Genomic DNA, 21103 nt, shown 5'->3' with positions numbered 1-21103 from the left:
TTTGTAAATAGCTAGACCTTGCTCACATTACCAACGCCATTCAAAATCAGTAGATTTTTCCAGTTGTTCCCTCTATTGATTTAATCTCAGTACTACAGTAATCTTTTATCTTTTACTTGTTTCAGTCATTAGACTGTGGCCATGCTGGGCACCACCTTGAAGAATTGTTAATCGAATGAATCGACCCCAGTACTTTTTTAAGCCTGGTACTTATTCTATTGCTCTCTTTGCCGAACCACTAATTTACAGAGATGTAAAGATACCAACACTGGTTATCAAGTGGTAGTGGACAAATACAGACACAAAGACACATACCTATATATATATATATATATATACTCTTTACTCTCTTTTACTCTTTTACTTGTTTCAGTCATTTGACTGTGGCCATGCTTGGAGCACCGTCTTTAGTCGAGCAAATCGACCCCAGGACTTATTCTTTGTAAGCCTAGTACTTATTTTATCGGTCTCTTTTGCTGAACCGCTAAGTTACAGGGACGTAAACACACCAGCATCAGTTGCCAAGCGATGTTGGGGGACAAACACAGACACACATACATATATATATATAATACATATATACGACGGGCTTCTTTCAGTTTCCGTCTACCAAATCCACTCACAAGGCTTTGGTTGGCCCGAGGCTATAGTAGAAGACACTTGCCCAAGGTGCCACGCAGTGGGATTGAACCCGGAACCATGTCGTTGGTAAGCAAGCTACTTGCCACACAGCCACTCCTATGTGTGTATACACACATACACAATGGTTATCTTTCAGTTTCTATCTACCAAATTCACTCACAAGGCTTTGGTTGGCCTGAGGCTATAGAGCACACTTGTCCAAGATGCTATGCATTGATACTGAACCCATAACCAAATGGTTGGGAAGCAAACTTCTTACCACACAGCCATACCTGCATGTACACAATTTCAGGGCACTAACACACACATCACACAGACAAAATGATTTAAAAGAAAACCTACACACAGATTTACACATATAACTTTGTCTACCGTATCTATTTCTGTGCAGCCACCTAAATCTCAAAGTGAATGGAGCAGCCGAGCTGTGATACTGCACTCAACACCCTGCTAGAAATAGCAGCCAACAGCTAAATTTCCCCTCTGTTATTTTCAAAGATGATGAGATAGTCACAGGTAGAATGCTTTTATCTTAAAAATGTTTAGACTGAGCTGACCTGAGGAACACAACATCTACAACAACAAACACTGAATGATTAAATATAGAATATAGTCTAAGAGAAAACTGTCACAGCCAGTGTTCTAGTTTTATAATCCAGTAGAAATTTTCAGTTGTTTGTAGTTATATGTTGTATCAGATGACACAAGGCTACAACATGAGTTCCCAGTCCACTTCTAAAATTTTCCAACTTTAACTGCTTCACATAAGATAGGAAACATAACCAGTATGTGATCTACAGAGTTGCATAGTGGGAAATTTACTTGTATCTTCTACTTAACAAAGAAGTAACTCATTTCTTTCTATGAAATTAAAATTCATTTTGATAAATAACACACCTAATGATAATAGGAGAAATGATATCTTAATTATATTTGAATACTTAAGCAAACATAGCTAAGTGTTATTCTTATAAGTGAGATCTGAGCTCATTGTTCATTAGCCAGAACTTTAAAAAAATATTGTTCTTTCTACTCCAGTAGATTTAAGATCTAGCAATATCTGTTTGTACAGATATTGCTTGGAGATCCAATATCTGGTGCACAACATCTAATTTGTAAATTAACTAGATACAATATACTGGTGGCTGTGTGGTAAGAAACTTGCTTCTCAACCATATGGTTCTAGGTTCAGTCCCACTGCATGGCACCTTGGGCAAGTGACTTCTACTACAGCCTTGGGCCGACCAAAGCCTTGTCAGTGGATTTGGTAGGCAGAAACTGAAGGAAGCCCTTTGTATATATATATATATCTGTGTTTGTTCCCCCATCACCGCTTGACAAACAGTGTTGGTGTGTTTATGTCTCCATAACTTATCGGTTCGGCAAAAGAGACCAATAGAATAAGTTCTAGGCTTTTGAAAAAAGGCCCTGGGGTTGATTTGTTTGATTAAAAACCCTTCAAAATGATGCTTCAGCATCACCACAGTCAGTCAAATAACTGAAACAAGCAAAAGATAAAAGATAAATATTTCTTGCTTATTTACTGCCTGTCATCTTGTATATATACACAGATTTGAAAAGATATTTCAATTATATTAGAGAATGGAATTATCTGTAGGCAATTTTCTGGAATTAAAAAATTATTAATAAGAAAAATATTCATTTAAAATGGTTCTAAAAATTATCATTCTGTTTTTATTTGTTTTAGGGTTGAGCATCAGAACTTCTCATTATGTGAACAAATTTTATTTTCAGGTGTTGCTCCTACAAAACAGAGACCTACTTCCAAACCCCACACAGAAACTAGCTGCAATATTTCTTTTATATGAAATGTACAGAAATGAGCCAGCAGCTAATAATCCTTTTGCACCAGTATTTGTCCATCTTCTGGTAAAGTAATTTTTTTTTTTCAATTTTTTTTCTAGTGCAATAATAGTTCTTTGTTAGCTTTCATTTAGTTTATGCATTTGTGTTTCTAAATACATATTTAACTTAATGATAATGGTCCAACCCATGCCAGCATGGAATATAGCCAGTACTTGATAATGATCATACTATGCTCTTATATTCTCTCCAGAAAGCAACACCTGAAAACCAAGATGTTGGACAAAATGATCTTCATTGGGCAATCTCTCCAATTTCTGCTTCAGAACGATATTTCCTTTGCCAGCTCATAAGCAGCCCTGTTAAAGAGGTAAAATATCATTTATTTATGTTACTTGTTGTCACAGCAATGATTGTGTTCTTACATTGGACAAGAGAACAATAAACCATAATTCCACTAGTTCTTATGGTCATGCTTTCATTCAGCATAACCATATCCAATATGCATACTGGCATCAGTTCACTCATCTCTACCACTCAGCTATAATTTGTAGTTTTATGGCAATATATAAAATCATTATTTTTTCACTATTGCTATGTTTTACAGACTTTAAAACAAATAAACTTGTACATTAGAAATTAATTATTAACTGTATTATTTTAAGTAATTTTATCAATTCTCTATTGAGATGCGAAGAAGTGAATAATTAACTGTGTGTGCATTTATTTAGTTGGCAATTAAACAACAACCATATCTGTTTCAGTAAACAGTTTAATGTATCTTCCTTCAAAAATATAGAAGTAAAGGTGATGGGTTTTGTTGTTGTTGCACACACTATAGCGGTCTTGTAGTCATAAACCCTGAAATCCACAGCAGCAGCACACACTGTAAAGTGTTTAGTGTTAGGAAGGGATCCAGCTGTAGAAACCAAGCCAAATCAGACTGGGACCTGGTGCAGTTTCCCAGCTTGCTAACTCTGGGTTAAACTGTCCAACCCATGCCAGCATGGAAAATGGATGTTAAAGGATGATTATTATTATTATTAACAACATTATTATTTTCTCAGTTTAGTATGTATTTTTTTATACTAAGACCAGAGAATAGATTACAAATTTAGATATTTGCTAATTATTAGAGCAAAAGTTCTTAAAGCTGGATGCCTTTTCTACCACAAACTGCTTAGCCATGTACCCTATTGCCAACCAAACAGTCTGAGGTTAGTATCTTTCCTAGAGCCCATGGTGGCTGAAATTAGGTTTGAGTTTATTTATGAGCAAGAAGCCCAACAGTAATAGATAACAGATGTAATATACTCTGCTGCTCTATGGGATGCACAAATGAAATACCAACAGCTCAGTTGCAAGCAACTAATAAGTCACTTGCTTATAAATTTCAAAATTTTACTAGAAATTCAATATGCATAAATGAGGTGCCCTATCTCTAATTGTGGAGGGAACAAGTGGAAGAGGTAGACCCAGGAAGACATGGGACAAAGTGGTGAGAAAGGATCTTCAGACATTAGGCCACAAAGAAGGGATGACAAGGGACCGAAATTCCTGACTGTTTGCTGTGCTTGAGAAGACACGTCAAGCTAAGTAAAATTAAAGTTGTCCTTGCATACAGGCATGTCTCCTGCGTCCCTCTTCAGCTGAGTGTTCCCAATCTTGCAGTCTTGTAGGTGCTGGTGCCATGTAAAAAACACCTGTGCCAATGCCATGTAAAAGCACCTGTGCTGGTGCTGTGTAAAAGACACCCACACTCTAAAGTGGTTGGCATTAGGAAGAGCATCCAGCTGTAGAAACCATACCAAAACAGACATGGTGCTTGTCAAAACCATCTAACCCATGCCAGCATAGATAACATGTTAAATGATTATGATGAAGGTTTGAAGAAGCAAATTTTAATATTTGCATTTATGTTTTTGTGTTCTTTTTATTTTGTTAAATATTGTTTCCAGAAGAATATCTATTTAAATGTCTCTTACAGATGTTTAAGAAAACTCCTTTACAAGTTATTCAAATGGATGTCAATAATGCTCAGGTTAGTAAAATTTTGTTGCAGTTTCTAAAATACATTGACATGGTCATGTTTATTTTTTAAGAAAATTTAATACTCTCACTAAACCATTTTTTTTTTTTAATATTCTTCCTGAAAACGCATGGTTCAGTGGTTAGAGCATCAGGCTCACAATCATGAGGTAGTAAATTCGATTTCTGGACTGGCCTTTGTGTTATGTTCTTGAGCAAGACACTTTATTTCATGTTGTTCCAGTTCATTCAGCTGTAGAAATGAGTCGCAATGTCACTGGTGTCAAGCTGTATCAGCCTTTACCTTTCCCTTGGATAACTTTGGTGGTATGGAGAGGGAGACTGGTATGCATGGGCAACTGCTGATCTTCCATAAATAACCTTGCCCAGACTTGTGCTTCGGAGGGGAACTTTCTAGGTGCAATCCCATGATCGTTCATGACCGAAGGAGGTCTTTACCCTTTAATAGTCTTCCTAAATGTAAGACAGCAAACTAGCAGAATCATTAACAAGATGCCTAGTGGCATATCATCCATCTGATTTCAAATTCTGCCGAGGTTGACTTTGCCTTTCATCCTTTTGGGGTCAAGAAAATAAGTACCAGTTGAGCACTGAGGTCAATTTAATCTCCCAAAACTGCTGGCATTGTGCTAAAATTTGAAACCAATATTCCTAAACCTGAAACCAATATTCTTCCTAAGTGTTCTTAATTTTTATAATGAAGAAGCCTCTACATCCATCATTGTAAAATAATCTGCCACTTTCACTGAGTACCTCATACAATACTTAATTTACCATATTATTCCAGTCTTAGATTAAATATATGGTATCCTTGCATGTCATTAAGGAAGGTTAAAAGAAATGGTGACAGGAAAGACATTCAACCATAAAAGATTGCCCCCACAAAAAAAAAAACATCCAACCTGTAGCAGCATAGATAAACAGATGTAAAATGTTGATGATCAAGTAACTAGTAGCCAACCAGTTAAAGAATGTTAACATGTAACTAACTGAAAACACTCTTTGATTATATACCTGAACTTATATGCATTAAATCTATCTCCAGTGTGACCTCAAGAAATAATACCATTCAAATCTTGCACTTCCTTATGAAAGGAAAATTTGAGCTAACTTTCCATATCCTACCTTCAGCAATAGCTGATTTTGCACAAGAGCAGTGGGTATACATTAAAGCTAGTAGGAGCTACACATTTTGCTTTACTACCACCACCATCATCATCATCATTTAACATCTGTTTTCCATGCTAGCATGAGTAAGACAGTTTGACTGGAACTGGTAAGCTGCACCAGGCTCCAATTGGTTTTAGCTTGATTTCTACAGTTAGATGCCCTCCCTAATGCCGACCACTCCAAGAGTGTAGTAGGTACCTTTTACATGTCACCAGCACAGGTGCCTTTTATGTGTCACCAGCACTGGCCACAACTACAATTTCATTGGGCTTGATGAGTCTTCTCAAGCACAGCAAATTACCAAAGCTTTTGATCACTTCTCATCACCTCCATGAGACTCAACATCCAAAGATCATGCTTCACCATCTCACCCCATGTCTTCCTGGGTCTACCTAAGATTTTGAAACTGAGCTCTAAAACATGACTCGCTTCTGGCAGCATGTGTTTTAGTGGAAACTGAACATTGTTTAAATTGTGTGTAGACTTTTTAGAAATATTGATTTCAATTAGAAAAAAGCCCAAGAAACAAACCTTGTTGTAGTACTTTGAATTGTTTATTCAAATCTACCACATTATTTCAGAATCATCTCTAATATGCAAATATAATTCAACTGTTGAGCTGTGGGTTTCGTGCATTGTTAGAGAAGTATCAGTAACTATGACTATCAGAAGGGCTGTTGTTAGGCTCCTGACCAGCAATGATAATAGAAACCTATTATAAAAAGCATTCCAACCAGGACCATCCTATCATTTTTAGAGATGTTTAGGAATATATAATCCTATGTGTCCTTCCTTTTTGCAAAATGATAAGTGATGTGGAAGATTTGAGGAGATTTAGCAGTTACTTCTCTCAGACTGAGCAATGATATAGAGACTTTCTCTCTGAGTAATGGCTCAGAGCAAAAGTGTTTAAATTGATTATTTAAAGCAATGACACCTATTTCCTCTTGCATCGATTGACCACTCAGCCAACATTAGTTATGACTAATATTTGTTGTTGATGTTGATGAAGCAGACCTATGAACAAAGGTGTTCCAGTTGTAACCATCTTGTCTTTTTGTATATCAAACACTACATTGACCAATATGTCCTGTGTTTAAGAAGGTAGGAAGACTTGGCTTCTGCTTCTAGTGAATCAAGTGACTGTATAAAAGCTTTCTCATTGCCTAAGAACTTAACATTTGTTGTTATTTTTGTCAGCAATGCTATCCTCATCACTGTCATCTCTGCTGTGAAATGTTGATAAAGTTTATTAAAACGTTTAGCCTTTACATGGATTAAGCTGCTTTGTTTAGTCTCTGGTCAGCCCACATCAAGCAGACCTATATTTTTTTTTTACTTGACATTTATGTGAACAATACTTCCATTAGTTTCCCTTACACTCATTGTTCACCAACTACACACGGCAGGTTCATTTCAAACCATAACTTCAACATATATGTGTTATTTTACGTCCACTTATACCTTATAATATCTGGTACACCTTGTTTTAGAATGCATACCAGTAATTAGTTACTTAGAACTGTAGCTAATTATTTCCTCCATCTTTATAGACAATGGACATAACTTCTCTACAAATTACTCTGGCTGAAAAACAGTCTGAATTACCTGCAATCAGTAAATCTTCTATGCCATCAATTGTTCCAGATCCTGATAGCAAACCAACGAGGTAAGTATATTTTCTTGCTTTAAATAGAATGTCAGAAGGGTGTAGGTAGGAATCTGATATTGTGTACTCAATGCAAATAATTGGTATTCAAAAGGTACTAGTTCAAAGAGGAGGCAGTAAATGGAAACGCTATGTCCATGACCTAGTGTTGCAGTGAGCAGATATGTAAACAGTAGTATGTAGTCACTATATGGATGAAAAAAAAGGATGAGATACAAGTGAGATGAGCTCTCCTTTATGAAAATGGAACAAATCCAGTCAGCTCTAAGAAACAGAAGGTACTATGGTAGTAGTTGAAAGGCAAAGTGAAAAGACTGCAACTCTATGTCAGTAGATGGCCTTTTTCACAATACAGTCTAAGCTGTATATATGTATGCCTTCCAGCAGCAACCCTCTCCAGCCAGGGTTTGACGACAGTCTCCAACAGCTTCACATAGCCATCTCAGTTGAGCCTAAGGCCTTGTTGAAAGATGTAGGGTGGCATGATGTCATCCCCTCTGAAGACACACCCGCAGATAGTGTGGGAGAACTTGATTTCCATAATGTCCATGTCATGTCTTCTAACCTTTACAATGTTCACAAAGCATTGAACAGCAGTCATTATGTCAGCAACTTGATACCTGGTGCAAGCCATCATGATGCAGATAACTCTTTCCCAATATACAGATGGTTTCCACTCCTCTGTGTCACCTAGCTTTTTCTCAACTGCAACTTTAATCTTTATGCTCCCCAATGCATTTGACTGTTCTTAAAAAAAAAAGGAGACGTAAAAAATTGTCAAATTTAGCCCAAACACCCTGTACATGTGTAGGTATACATATATATAGGTATAGATATATATGCATATGTGTGTGTGTGTGTATGTGTATGTATATGTATATCTTGATTATAGTTTCTGAGATTGCTAACTATGATTTCAGTTAAAACACCAAAAATTTATTCAACCGTCTTCTATAAGAGCAAAATTACAGACTGTTTCCAGAAATTAGGGGTCAGTCTTTACAAATCCAACAGTCTGAGGTTACCATATACACAAGGTGGTGGTGGTAGTGGTTGCTTGTATAATATTCTGTTTGTTTATGTTTTCTAAATATTTTTTTTACATTAGTTTTGAACAATTTGGAAAACCTGGCTTAGTAAATCAAGATGTTCAAAGGCAAACAATTGAAGCCTTGCTAACAGGTCCCAACCCACCTGTAGAGAATTGTATGAGACCAGAATTTATCAGACTTGCACCACCATTGCATATTGCTGAAGATGAGGTGAGGTTGTTTACGGTTACTGTATTTCTTTCATTGGTAGTTTAAATATCATGTCATCTAATTCAGCGAGAAGAATTATTACTTTATAGAATAACAAGTCGATTAGGTCCTAGCATGTGAGTCCCTATCCCAATATGAGTGTAGGCATAGCTGTGGTTAAAGAGTTCACTTCAAGCTGGCTTCAGGTTTGCAACACTTTCAGTAAGTGCCTTCAGTTATAGCCTTGGATCAAACCAGTACTTTGTGAATGAAATTTGACAGATAGAAACTGTATGGAAACCAATCAAAAGGTGGGGGTGAAGCAATTACTGCTATTGTAGAGAAAACTTAATCCAATTCCCAATTTGTAACACCACCAGCTGATACCTGTTGCAAGCATTCAGGGCCTGAAATCTCATGGATGCATGGTCTATAAGAAATAGCAACCAAATTTCTTTCAAATCACAGCCTTCCATTTTAAGAAAGAAGGATAATTGAATAATGTAATTCTAGATATGCTGGAGAAAAAAAATTGGATGGTCATGGCTAGAATGCCTTTGATTGTAGGTTTACTAAATCTCGGCTAAACTTGGGTTAAATAACATCAGCAGCTATTGATAATTGTTACCTTAGTGTTATTATTTAATTTTGTCTCTCTTCATTTAATTCCTATTTTATCTTGACCCCGCCCCAATCCTGCATCAGCAGTAAATCAGTAGAGTTGTTAGAGCATCAAATGAAATGCCTTGTGGGAGTTATGCCAGCTTCTTGCTCTCTGAGTTCAAGTCCCACAGAAGTTAGCTTTACCTTTTGTCATCCCAAGATTGGTAAATAAAGTTCAGGGTGGGGGATTGGTAGTATCATGAGGGTGTTGAACAAGATGTCTTGCATATTTGTTCTGTTTTCAAATCCCACCATGGCCTGCTTGGGTAGTAAACTTAATCCATTACCCAGTTTAATGCCACCACTGGTCCTTGGATGACTTTATCAAAGTTCATTCTGTTGCAATCATTTGAAATCAGTTTTAGTTGTGGTGGAGCCTTGTGAAGGGTCATGGGTACTGCTCTTCCTTTCTGACTAATCAGTAAAAGAAAAAAAAAGCACTTTCCTATCCTTAACATCTAAGTCTTCAGTCGTCCGAAACTCACTACTTGTACATGTATTACCTAATAGTAATAACCTGCGGGAATTCAAACTGAACATCAATTCTTTTCACCTCTAGTTCTGATAAGGCCTTCAGATCAAAAACAAAAATTATTAAAAAAAATATGTAAACATTTCTAATCAAACATGAAATCCAAGGTGAGAATATATATAATACACCAGTATTTATTACTCTTTCTAATACCTCAGCAGTTAATAATATCTACAATTACATCAAAACCAAGATTTCTTTAAATAATTGTCTCCAGCCTCTTCTATTATAAGTATAGTCATTTTCTCCTTTACTTTAATTCATTAGAAAATCTATAAAGATCTATAGCTAAATTGTTTTTTATATTAGAGGTTATGAGTGTTAAATATAATCTTAGATTGGTTGCCTCACTGGCAATAGGTTATATTGTTACAATTGTTCATAATGTGTATAGTTACAGAACTTAGAAGTATTTAATGAATTGGTTTTTGCCTTCTCGTTTTGCACCTTTGAATAATTAAGCTGCTCCCTTGTATCTTAAGTTTGTTGGTTTATTTTTGTTTTTAAGCTTGTCTGGATGAATCCTTTTGAAGCTGACTATACTCCTGCCTGGGATACAACAATGTGTTCAAGTAGTACAGCTGGAACTGAAGTACGATGCCTCATGAGCTTGGCACTGAAAAGTTCTTTAACTTTACAGCAACAGCAGCAATTAATGGATGAATTAGAAAAGGACCCTAAGTTAGTTTACCACATTGGTTTGACTCCAACTAAGGTATGTGATGTAGTTTTGAGGGAAATCTATAATTCCACATTTACCACCAGCTTACTTGATGGGACATCCTTGTCATATACATACAGGGGTTGGACAAAATAATGGAAACACCTCACATCATAGCATCATAATTTTGAAATATCTATAAAACCATCAAAAGCTTGTTTATTTTTATGTTTTTTTTATTTATTATTAGTGTTGCTTAATATGTTTTGCTAGAATTGCTGTTTCTTTTCAGATATCATCAGAAAAAGGTAATGAAAATTCATTAAAATGACAGATCTATCGGACTTTCAAAGTGGTCAAATTATTGGTGCTCATATGGCAGGCGCTAGAGTAACAAAAACAGCCAAAATGTTTGGTGTATCAAGAAGTACTGTCTCAAAAGTAATGACAGCCTTTGAGAAAGAGGGAAAAACCCTCATCGAAACAAAACTCTGGAAGAAAACCAAAGCTTTCAGATAGGGACCGTCGTACTCTTATGTGAATTGTTAGAAAGGATCACAAAAGTACAGCTCCCAAAATTACTTCAGAGTTTAATGACCACCTTGAGAACTCAATTTCGACAAGAACTGTTCACCGGGAGCTGCACAAAGCCAGATTTCATGGGAGGGCTGCAATTAGAAAACCACTACTTTCAAAAACAAACATTGCAAAGCGTTTAGAGTGCAATAAGAACCTACAGAATTGGTCCCTAGAGCGGTGGAAGAATGTTATTTTTTTGGACATCGTCGTCGTCGTTTAACATCTGCTTTCCATGCTGGCATGGGTTGGAGAGTTTGACTGAGGACTGGTGAGCCAGAGGCTGCACCACGCTCAATCTGATCTGACAAAGTTTCTACAGCTAGATGCTCTTCCTAACACCAACCACTCTGAGAGTGTAGTGGGTGCTTTTACATGGTACCAGCATGCGAGCCAGTCAGACGGTACTGGCAACGACCACACACAAAAGGTGTTTTTTACGTGCCACCTGCATGGGTGCCAGTCCGGCAGCACTAGCAATGACCATACTCAAATGTTGTTTTTCACGTGCCACCGACACATGTGCCAGTAAGGCGATGCTAGCAACAATCACACTCGAATGGTGCTTTTTATGTGCCAGCAGCACGTAATTTTTCTCCCTGGAATGTGATAGAAGCTGTTCTCTGCACATTTTCAGTGTTTATAGCACCTGAGCATTTGCCACATACAAAAACTATCTTCCCAGTTTGTCTTCCTTTGATATTGTTGCACCTCTTATGTGTCCACACTTGAATCTTCTCCTCTAGTTCTGGTAGTGACTCAGCAATTAAGACATTCTTTACCCTATTTCCGACCACCGGCCAAGTATACGTGTGAAGACAGCCAAAAGAAGCATTTGACCCTGACTGCCTTCTTCCAACTGTTAAACATGGAGGAGGATCTGTGATGATCTGGGGGTGGGGTGGCTATATCTTGGAAATCCTCCTGCCCAATGGTTTCCCTTCATAGCAGAACTATAAGCATTTTATCTGATCAAATTCATCCTATGGTTGTGGAACTTTTTCCGAGGGAAACGCAATCTTTCAGGATGATAATGCACCAATTCACACAGCTAAAGTTGTTACTGAATGGCACGAGGAACATTCTAGTGAAGTTGAACATCTTATCTGGCCACCACAGTCCCCAGATCTTAGTATTATTGAATATTTGTGGTGCATTTTAGAAAAACAAGTAAGGAGTCGATATCCTCCACCATCACCACTACAAGAACTGGAGACTGTTTTAGCTGAAGAATGGACAAAAATTCCTTTGGAAACAATTCAAACTTTGTACAAGTCCATACCTATAGAATTCAAGCTGTAATTACTGCCAAAAACGGTCCTACCCCATATTAAAATAAATTTGTTTGAAATTTTAAGGTGTTTCCATTATTTTGTCCAGCCCCTGTATATTTACCCAATGATGTAATCGCTTTGGACATAATCATTGTATATATGTGGATTACTGTATTGTAAAGAAATTCTATGGAGTAACAACTTTATAATCAAGCAAAGATTAGGAGAATGCTACTGAAAGTCTATAGTTGAGTAAATCCACCACAGTATTTGACTGATACCTTATGCCTACTAGAAAGAGAAAAAAAACTAAGCTGACTGAGGCAGGATATAATGATATCAAACTATTTATATTCCTGTTACTTAATGACTGTAGAGGTTGCTGATAATATCGCGGGTGGTAGTGGTGCTTCCACCTCTTAGCATTTAAACTGGCAATATATGGCCTGATTATTCTACCTGTTCTATCTACAAACCAGTCAGATCTGGTTTCTCACACCTACCCTACAATGTCATTCTAAAAATATATAATCTCATTAAAATCTCAAAACTGAGATAATGCATGACTAATTCAAAACAATATGAATGAATAAGCATTACATTTGACAGAGTAGTTTTTCTGTGATCTTTCAAAATTCTATTTTTATATTCTGGCTCTTGTTTCAGCTTCCAGATCTGGTGGAAAACAACCCAATAGTGGCCATTGAAGTCCTACTTAAACTAATGGAATCAAATCAAATTACTGAGTAAGTTTATTGTAATTTAACTACAAAATTAATTTTTGTTCTTCCAAAATTTAATTTTCTTTAATTTGTGATTGTGTAGAAATGCAATAATAAATAGCTGGAAATGTGGAGACAATGAAAAATAAAAGCTATAATAGTAATAATGCTCATCTTTTGATAAGAATAGCATAATGATAAAACAGTAATATAACATGTAATAATACAATTGTCATCAATCATCATCAACATTTGATGTCTGTTTTCATGTTGGCATGGGTTGGATGGCTTGATAAGAACTGGCAAGGCCAAGGACCACACCAGGTTCCATACCAGGTTCCATATTCTGTTTTGGCTTGGTTCCTACAGCTGGATGCTCTTCCTAATGTCAACTTTACAGAGTGTACTGGGTGCCTTTTACATGGCACCATCACTAGTGCTTTTTTACATGGCACCTTGGTTTTAGGATCTCAACTCTCTTGTGGTGCGCAGATCTGAAGTACAGCAAGGCACCACACCTCAGTCCTCTGTCATCTCCTTCATAAGGCTCAGCATTTTGAGATCAGCCTTCAATCCTTTATCCCATAATAATACAATAATATAAATTAGAATACTGTATTGTGAACCTAATATCAGCACATTTAATAGTACTTTGTTATTGGATGGTTTAATCTGGTGATAATTCTAACCATAGCAACTGTAGACGCAATTAAATAAATGTTGACCTTCATCATCATCCTCATTTAGCATTCATATTCTATACTGGCACGAGTTGGATGGTTTGATAGGTCAGAGACTACATTGAGCTCCAGTGTCTGTTTTGACTGACCAGTTGAATACTTTACTTAAGTAATCCCTTATGTCTTTAGATGGATCTGTCTGTGTATGACTGACATATTTATTTATTCACCTTTGATTATGTTATGTTTCTCTCATGTAAACAACATTAAGTATTTTGAATAGAATTTCAACTCAATTTGTTTCTTAATTTATGCTAAATATTTAATAAAATTCACTCCCATCTTTCTTCATTGTTTGTAACCATTTTCTTTTTTCAACCTACATTTCGTAGGGGTACAACACTGAATTTTTAATATCATTTCTCATCATTGGTCAGTGAGCAGAAAATCTAAATTGTTATAAAATATTTTCTTTGACTACATATCTTTTACTTGTTTCAGTCATTGGACTGTGGCCATGTTGGGTCCTTGCCTTTAAGGTTTTAGTTGAATAAATTGACCCCCAGTACTTTTTTTTTTCACAAGTAACAACAATGAATTGGGATGAATTAATAAACAAGTTTATGTACCAATACTTCATGGTAACTTTTATTCTTGAGGTCTTCTATTCATATTTTAATGGAATTATAATTTTATTGTGTGTTGTATTTTTTTAATTTTAGGTATTTTTCTGTCCTTGTAAGCATGGAAATGTCTCTTCATTCTATGGAAGTTGTAAACAGATTAACATCAGTAAGTATCACTGTTTTGTTATTTAACTCTTTCATAATTTCATTTAATTTTTTAACAATTTACATGTCAGCTATACAAAACATATACAGTCAATAGATTAAAAAGAAATTGTATAATAGTTCAGCTTGGACACACTTAATATTTGTTGACTTTGTTTTAAAATAAGTGAGCATAGGCAATGAAGGAGAGCTTGGAATAGGACCATGTGGAAAGTAATTAACTTTGACTTGCATCATAATCATGGGTAAGTTCATAAAAAAAGGTTATTGTTTACAGATTAGTTTGATAAAAATGTATATTATTAGTATAAGGGAATAGTTACTGAGAAAATAAATAACAAATATAACAGTGGTTTCTCACATGCACATAAGACCACACATTTTTGAAGAGGAATTTAGTCAATTGCACCAACCCACTCAGTATTTCCCTGGTACCTATTATATAAACTCTGGAAGGATGTAAGTCAACCCAAGTGGAATTTGAACTCAGATATTTAATCTGATGTTCAGTTGGTTCTGCTGCCATCCTTTCTCTTGTGATTGTAATAATAAAAACCATTTTTCTTTGTGTAAGATTAAAATTTGAACACTGGTGCCCTGTAAATTTTCTGAATTTAGGATTCATGGTCCTTCTATTAGTGGTTCACAATTACAATTTTTAATCTCATCACCATTAACATCCACTTTTTTCAGTAGCATTGTGATATGGTGTGCAGTATTGCAAGTCACTACTTGAATTGATTTTGTACCAATTGGAGATCTGTAAAGCGCAGCACTTTACGGACATCTGTCAATATATATCAATTGATTTTATCAGTACAGTTTTTTCTCTTACCCTCATAGTACTTAGCATCTCCAGTGCTTTCAGCACAATGGGCAATGAGCCTTCTCCAAACATCTTGATTGCCCGCTTTCCTCTTAGCTCCACTCAGGCTGACTCCCATCTCTGTCATGTCATCCTGGAACGTACTGTGCTACATCTTCCTTAGTCTTTCGCTCAGTCTTTTTCCTCCTGCCTGTATCCACTCCATTCTCTTTCTCTCACACTAATTGTAATTCCTCTTTTGCCCAATTTCTCTCTCAACACACTTGTACTTTTTTGTATATGCACATTGACATTGCACATCCAATAGAGCATACTAGCCTTATTCTTTTTACTAGTTTTCACCTGGCCTCTGCATTCAGTGCTTGCATCTCACATTGCTGTTCATACACAAGCATCATACACTGTCGTTCACAGAGTGACAGACTTTTTGTTACCAACAGAGGTTGCTCTTTAAACTTTCTTTATCCTATTCTTATTCTAGCGACTATACTTTCAGAATATCCTCCTACATGGCTAGTTAGGTCACCTAAGTAACAGAATCTGTCTACTATCTCTATGGATCCTCCTGGATATTCAAGAAAATCTGTTTCCCTTGTTCTTAGTATTTATTGCACTCTCACATTTGCCACATACTAAGTCTACTTTTTCTGTTAACCTTCCTGTAAATCTACTGCACTTCTTGTGTGTCCATAGCTTGCACTGGGCACATCATATGGAATTTCTACTTACACCTTTCCTATATGTCAAACAGGACCAATTCCTTGAATAGAATTGAGTCATGTCTATTTCCTGCTTACTAGAACTTTGGTCTTTGGTATGTTAACTTAAAGGCCATTTGATTTCAGGTTTTGCTACCACACCTGGAATTTCTTTTATGATTCTACTCCAGTTTCTGCTGTAAGAATGAGGTCATCATATAGAACTTCCCTAAGGCAACCAATCTTAAATTCCTCTGTTATGGCCGGGTTGTGAGATGCAAGTACTGGATGCATAAGGCGGTACTAAGAACTGAGCCCTCCTACCTGTACACTAAATTGGTTGCTGTACTCATTGCTTAGTTTCAGCTATTACTAATTAATACTTCAGCCTTTATGCTGTTGACCTTTAGGCCTTAGACACAAGTTTGAAATATTTTCTGCTGGTGTTCAAAATATTCTGAAATAAGAAACAGATATTCAGCATATAAAGTTTCCAAATATGTCTAGTCCTAAACTCTTGTGTTATCACCTCATCAATTATAATGAGTAAAAGAGACAGCGCTTTATACTCTAAATTCCTCACTTTGTTTGCTGCCAACCCTAACTTTGCTTCTAAAAAATCCTTAGTTAGGATTTAATTACTTCCACAAGTCATCTACATCTGATATTCTTAGCAAGCACAAGACTACATAGCTAGAGACCTTATCAATCTTTCTATAGCTCTTCAATTACTTAAGAGATCTACAATTACAGTTGGAGCTACCCAAAATGGGAGGGGCAGTCACAGTGGCACTGAAGTGACATCTCTAGAACACAAGAATAGATTGAATGTTTGAAAACCTGGCTTACCCTGATACCAGAATACCCATCTCAACCTCATTGGTGTGATCCAATCAAGTGTAGAGCAACACATTTAGGAACCTGTTTGGCTGCAAGAGTTGCCAGAACAGCTTTGAGTTAAACACCAGACCACCTTAGGGGCTTCACTTTGGATTGAAAAGGTTTCTTCTTTAACGTTTGTTTTGCATGGGAAGCTGAGGACTGGAATTATAGAGAGAAGTTTGTATGAGGTATTGTCAGCCAGAGCAGCTGAGTCTGGGGCTAGTGTCAGACAAAGTCATCATTCCTTGAAGTGGTGGATGCAGTTAACACCCGTGACCTTCTAATTATATTTCACTGATAATTTTGAAGTGAAAAAAAGTAAGATTCATGAGAATAGATTAGATGTGTATAATACCTTTTTTTTCAATTCATAACTTTAATCCTTACAAAAAAATTTTCTAGCTATACAAGTTTTTGCTAAATGGAAGAAAACCATAAAGTTCTTAAAATCTTGATAAATTCCATATTTTAAAATACATTTAACCATGCTGTATAGGTATATGGAATTAAAACACTACAGTGGTCAAAGAACTAGACATGTGTAATTTTGGTTGCAGTTGTACCTATTGTCAGACCACTGTTGATAGTTTGCAGTAGTTTTATGTTTGTTCTTTAGTTATAGTATCAATATATTTAGTCGCATATAATTGATAGAGAGACATATTTTGAGATGGTATTAAATATAGATCAATGTAACACACACATGCATATATATATATACCGAGACCTTTGGAAATGTGCTGTGCGTGAGAAGACCCGGCAAGCCAAGTAAGATCGTTGCCAGTGACCCTGGACTGGCTCTTGTGCGGGTGGCACATGAGATGCACCATTTTGAGCGTGGCCGTTGCCAGTACCGCCTGACTGGCTCCCGTAGGATTTTCGAGTGAGATCGTTGCCAGTGCCCCTGGACTGGCTTGTGCGGGTGGCACGTCAAAGACACCATTTCGAGCGTGGCCGTTTTCGTGCGGGTGACACGTAAAAGCACCCACTACACTCTCTGAGTGGTTGGCGTTAGGAAGGGCATCCAGCTGTAGAAACTCTGCCAAATTAGATTGGAGCCTGGTGTTGCCATCCGGTTTCACCAGTCTTCAGTCAGATCGTCCAACCCATGCTAGCATGGAAAGCGGACGTTAAACGATGATGATGATGATATATATATATATATATATATGTGTGTGTGTGTGTGTGTGATTGTCAGACTGCTATTAGATATTACTTACATTTTTCAAAAAAAGATTTCTAGCTGTACTCAAAACATCAATAATTGAATTGCTAGGCATGTGCCATCACCAAATTTGGGTTTTACCCTGAAACTTTAATACAGCAATGTTAAATACATTTTAACATGTATATAATGTATTTTACATTTATCTCATATTTCTAGTAAATTTATTTAATTTATGAACACAGTTACTGCTAAAAATCTCTGGGTATATACCATAGTAAATTTTAGTATGAAAAATACACACTGCTGGTATGTCAATAATTTGTGTAATAGAACAACTGAAAATATACCAGATAATACAAATCTGTCTAACTGATTTAGTTATAGGCAAAGTAACAACAGTAGCTATAAAAACAGTTTTGCTGTGGCAGTAAAATGTCATGTAATTGCTGATGAAATTGTATGAATGGTCAAAACTGTCATCCAGTCACTTCCTCATTTACTGTCCATGTGAAATTGAATAAATATGACAGACATTTATGCCTGTCTTATGTAGCTAATAAATTTATTTGATTTACAAACTCAGCAATGGCTAAAAACTTTGGTGTAATTAATCCTAGTCTCTTGTTAGGGAATATTTGTGAAAATGCAGATGTCTGTTGAGAAAATAATTGTTAAGAGTAAATTGAGTGATTTATTCCATAGATGAGCACTGAAAATAATAGCTGATCCCTTTGGAAGTAATAACTGATCTGTGTGGAAATAACAAGTGATTCCTGTGGAAATAATAGCTGATCCATGTGGAATTTAGAGCTAATATATCAGGTGATACACTAGAAAAAAAACATGTAAACTTGCTTGTAAAAATAGATGATAATATCGTCTTGCAGGATGAGTACAAGTGAGGAAACGGTTTGTATATTGCTTGAAAGTCATAAAAGAAGACTTGCATAGAATATACCAAGAGGATGGATATTTATTGCATTGTTAAAAAATATGATAGCAGGCCGTCTAAGGTAGAATCTGGCCAAAAAACACTATTGTTGAAGTAAATAATAAAACCAGAAAATTTAGAAAGGTATCATCAATAAAAACTGATGCAGATCATTTTTTACTGACCAAGCCAGATTCTATTAGCGTTGAGAAAACAAACATTGAAGCATTCCTTTTACTTCTTCCTTTTCCCCACTCTACCACTCATGTTTTTTTTAACTTATTTCAGGCTGTAGAACTTCCTTCGGAGTTCATTCATCTTTACATTTCAAATTGTATCACAACCTGTGAAAACATCACTGATCGTTACATGCAAAACCGGCTAGTTCGGTTGGTCTGTGTTTTCCTCCAGTCTCTAATTCGCAACAAGATCATTGATGTAAAGGTAATTATAGTATTACATTTTGATTTCTTTGTTTTAATGTTCACTTTTCCAAGCTTGTAAGAGTCAGACGAAACTCATTGAAATAGATGTTCTATGGCAGAATGCGCTTCTTGTCACCAACCCTCTGCAGTGTCTTAGCAAGGTATTGTTTGGCTGGTCATGATTCCACAGAAGATTAGAATCAAATGACAATGTACAACAGTGACACTAGTTTACAACTGTATGAAATAATGTCAAGACATGAACACACACACACAAATATATATATGTATATATATGTGTATATATATATATATATATATAGGCGTAGGAGTGGCTGTGTGCTAAGTAGCTTGCTTACCAACCACATGGTCCCAGGTTCAGTCCCACTGCGTGGCATCTTGGGCAAGTGTCTTCTACTATAGCTTCGGGCCAACCAAAGCCTTGTGAGTGGATTTGGTAGACGGAAACTGAAAGAAGCCTGTCGTATATATGTATATATATATATGTATGTCTGTGTTTGTCCCCCCAACATCGCTTGACAACCGATGCTGGTGTGTGTATGTCCCCTTAACTTAACGGTTTGGCAAAAGAGACCGATAGAATAAGTACTAAGCTTCCAAAAAATAAGTCCTGGGGTCGATTTGCTCGACTAAAGGCGGTGCTCCAGTATGGCCACAGTCAAAAGACTGAAACAAGTAAAAGAGTAGAAGAGTATATATATATATATGTTGTTGTACTTGGGGATGGTCATATTGCCAGTTTAGCCAATAAAAACACATGCACTGTGTGATTTATTCCAAAACAAATATATATATATATATATATATACACACACACACACACACACACACACACATGCATACAATAAAACACTCATGGGAAAACACACCTTAACTCAAGGGTAATGCTTAAGAAGCTGTAGCATCATCATCATAATCATCCTTTAATGTCCGTTTTCCATGCTGATATGGGTTAGACAGTTTAACCAGAGTTGGGAAGCTGCACTAGATTTCAGTCTGATTTGGCTTGGTTTCTATGGCTGGATGCCCTTCTTAACAACAACCATTTTACAGTGTGTGCTGGGTGCTTTTAACATTCCACTGGCATGAGCACTTCTATGTAGCACCAACATGAGTGCTTCTTACTTGGCACTGGCACAAGTGCTTCTTACGTGGCACTGGCACAGGACTCTTGCAGTTCAACCCTCTTCACCAGAGGATGCAGCCTCAACACTTCTGTTGTGGAAGACAGGAGGCATGTGTGTGTGTGTATATATATACTAGCAGTATAGCCTGGCTTTGCTCAGGATTAAGTTAGGGTTATTAAGCTAATCAAGCTCTTTATTTCAAACCAACCAAACTAAGTAACATCGACATCAAATTTGAGTGAAATCCGTTGAAATTGGTAAAATTTTGGCTGAAAATGAGTTGCAGACAATTTGATTGGGAAATCCCATAAGGAATCAGTTTATCGATTTTTTTCCACTCATTGAGTGTTGTTGTTTTTTTTCTTTTTTCTTCGTTTTTAGGGAACTTAAAGCATTCAAAGTAATGCTGGCATGAGTCCTAAGTTAATGCTGGTATCAAGTTTGAACAAAATACATCAAAATTGGTAAAATTTATGGTTGAAAATGGAGTGTAGCCAATTTTAGTGGGAAGTCCTATAAGGAATCGGTTTA

At 36.4% G+C, this 21103-nt stretch overlaps 1 protein-coding gene across 1 annotated transcript in view; it reads left to right on the top strand.

Annotated features, from left to right (window-relative positions):
- LOC106872963 (CCR4-NOT transcription complex subunit 11) overlaps positions 1-21103 on the top strand; it is a 35871-nt gene that overhangs the window by 6000 nt on the left and 8768 nt on the right. The window contains exons 3-11 of the mRNA XM_014920151.2: positions 2398-2532; positions 2720-2836; positions 4454-4507; positions 7239-7354; positions 8463-8616; positions 10299-10505; positions 12968-13047; positions 14426-14495; positions 19288-19443. Coding sequence (XP_014775637.1) covers positions 2398-2532; positions 2720-2836; positions 4454-4507; positions 7239-7354; positions 8463-8616; positions 10299-10505; positions 12968-13047; positions 14426-14495; positions 19288-19443 — 1089 coding nt within the window. The remainder of the gene's footprint in view (positions 1-2397; positions 2533-2719; positions 2837-4453; positions 4508-7238; positions 7355-8462; positions 8617-10298; positions 10506-12967; positions 13048-14425; positions 14496-19287; positions 19444-21103) is intronic.

The sequence above is a fragment of the Octopus bimaculoides genome, chromosome 15, assembly GCF_001194135.2.
Source record: "Octopus bimaculoides isolate UCB-OBI-ISO-001 chromosome 15, ASM119413v2, whole genome shotgun sequence".
Classification (NCBI taxonomy): Eukaryota; Metazoa; Mollusca; class Cephalopoda; order Octopoda; family Octopodidae; genus Octopus; species Octopus bimaculoides.
This window is presented reverse-complemented; position numbering and strand designations above follow the sequence as displayed.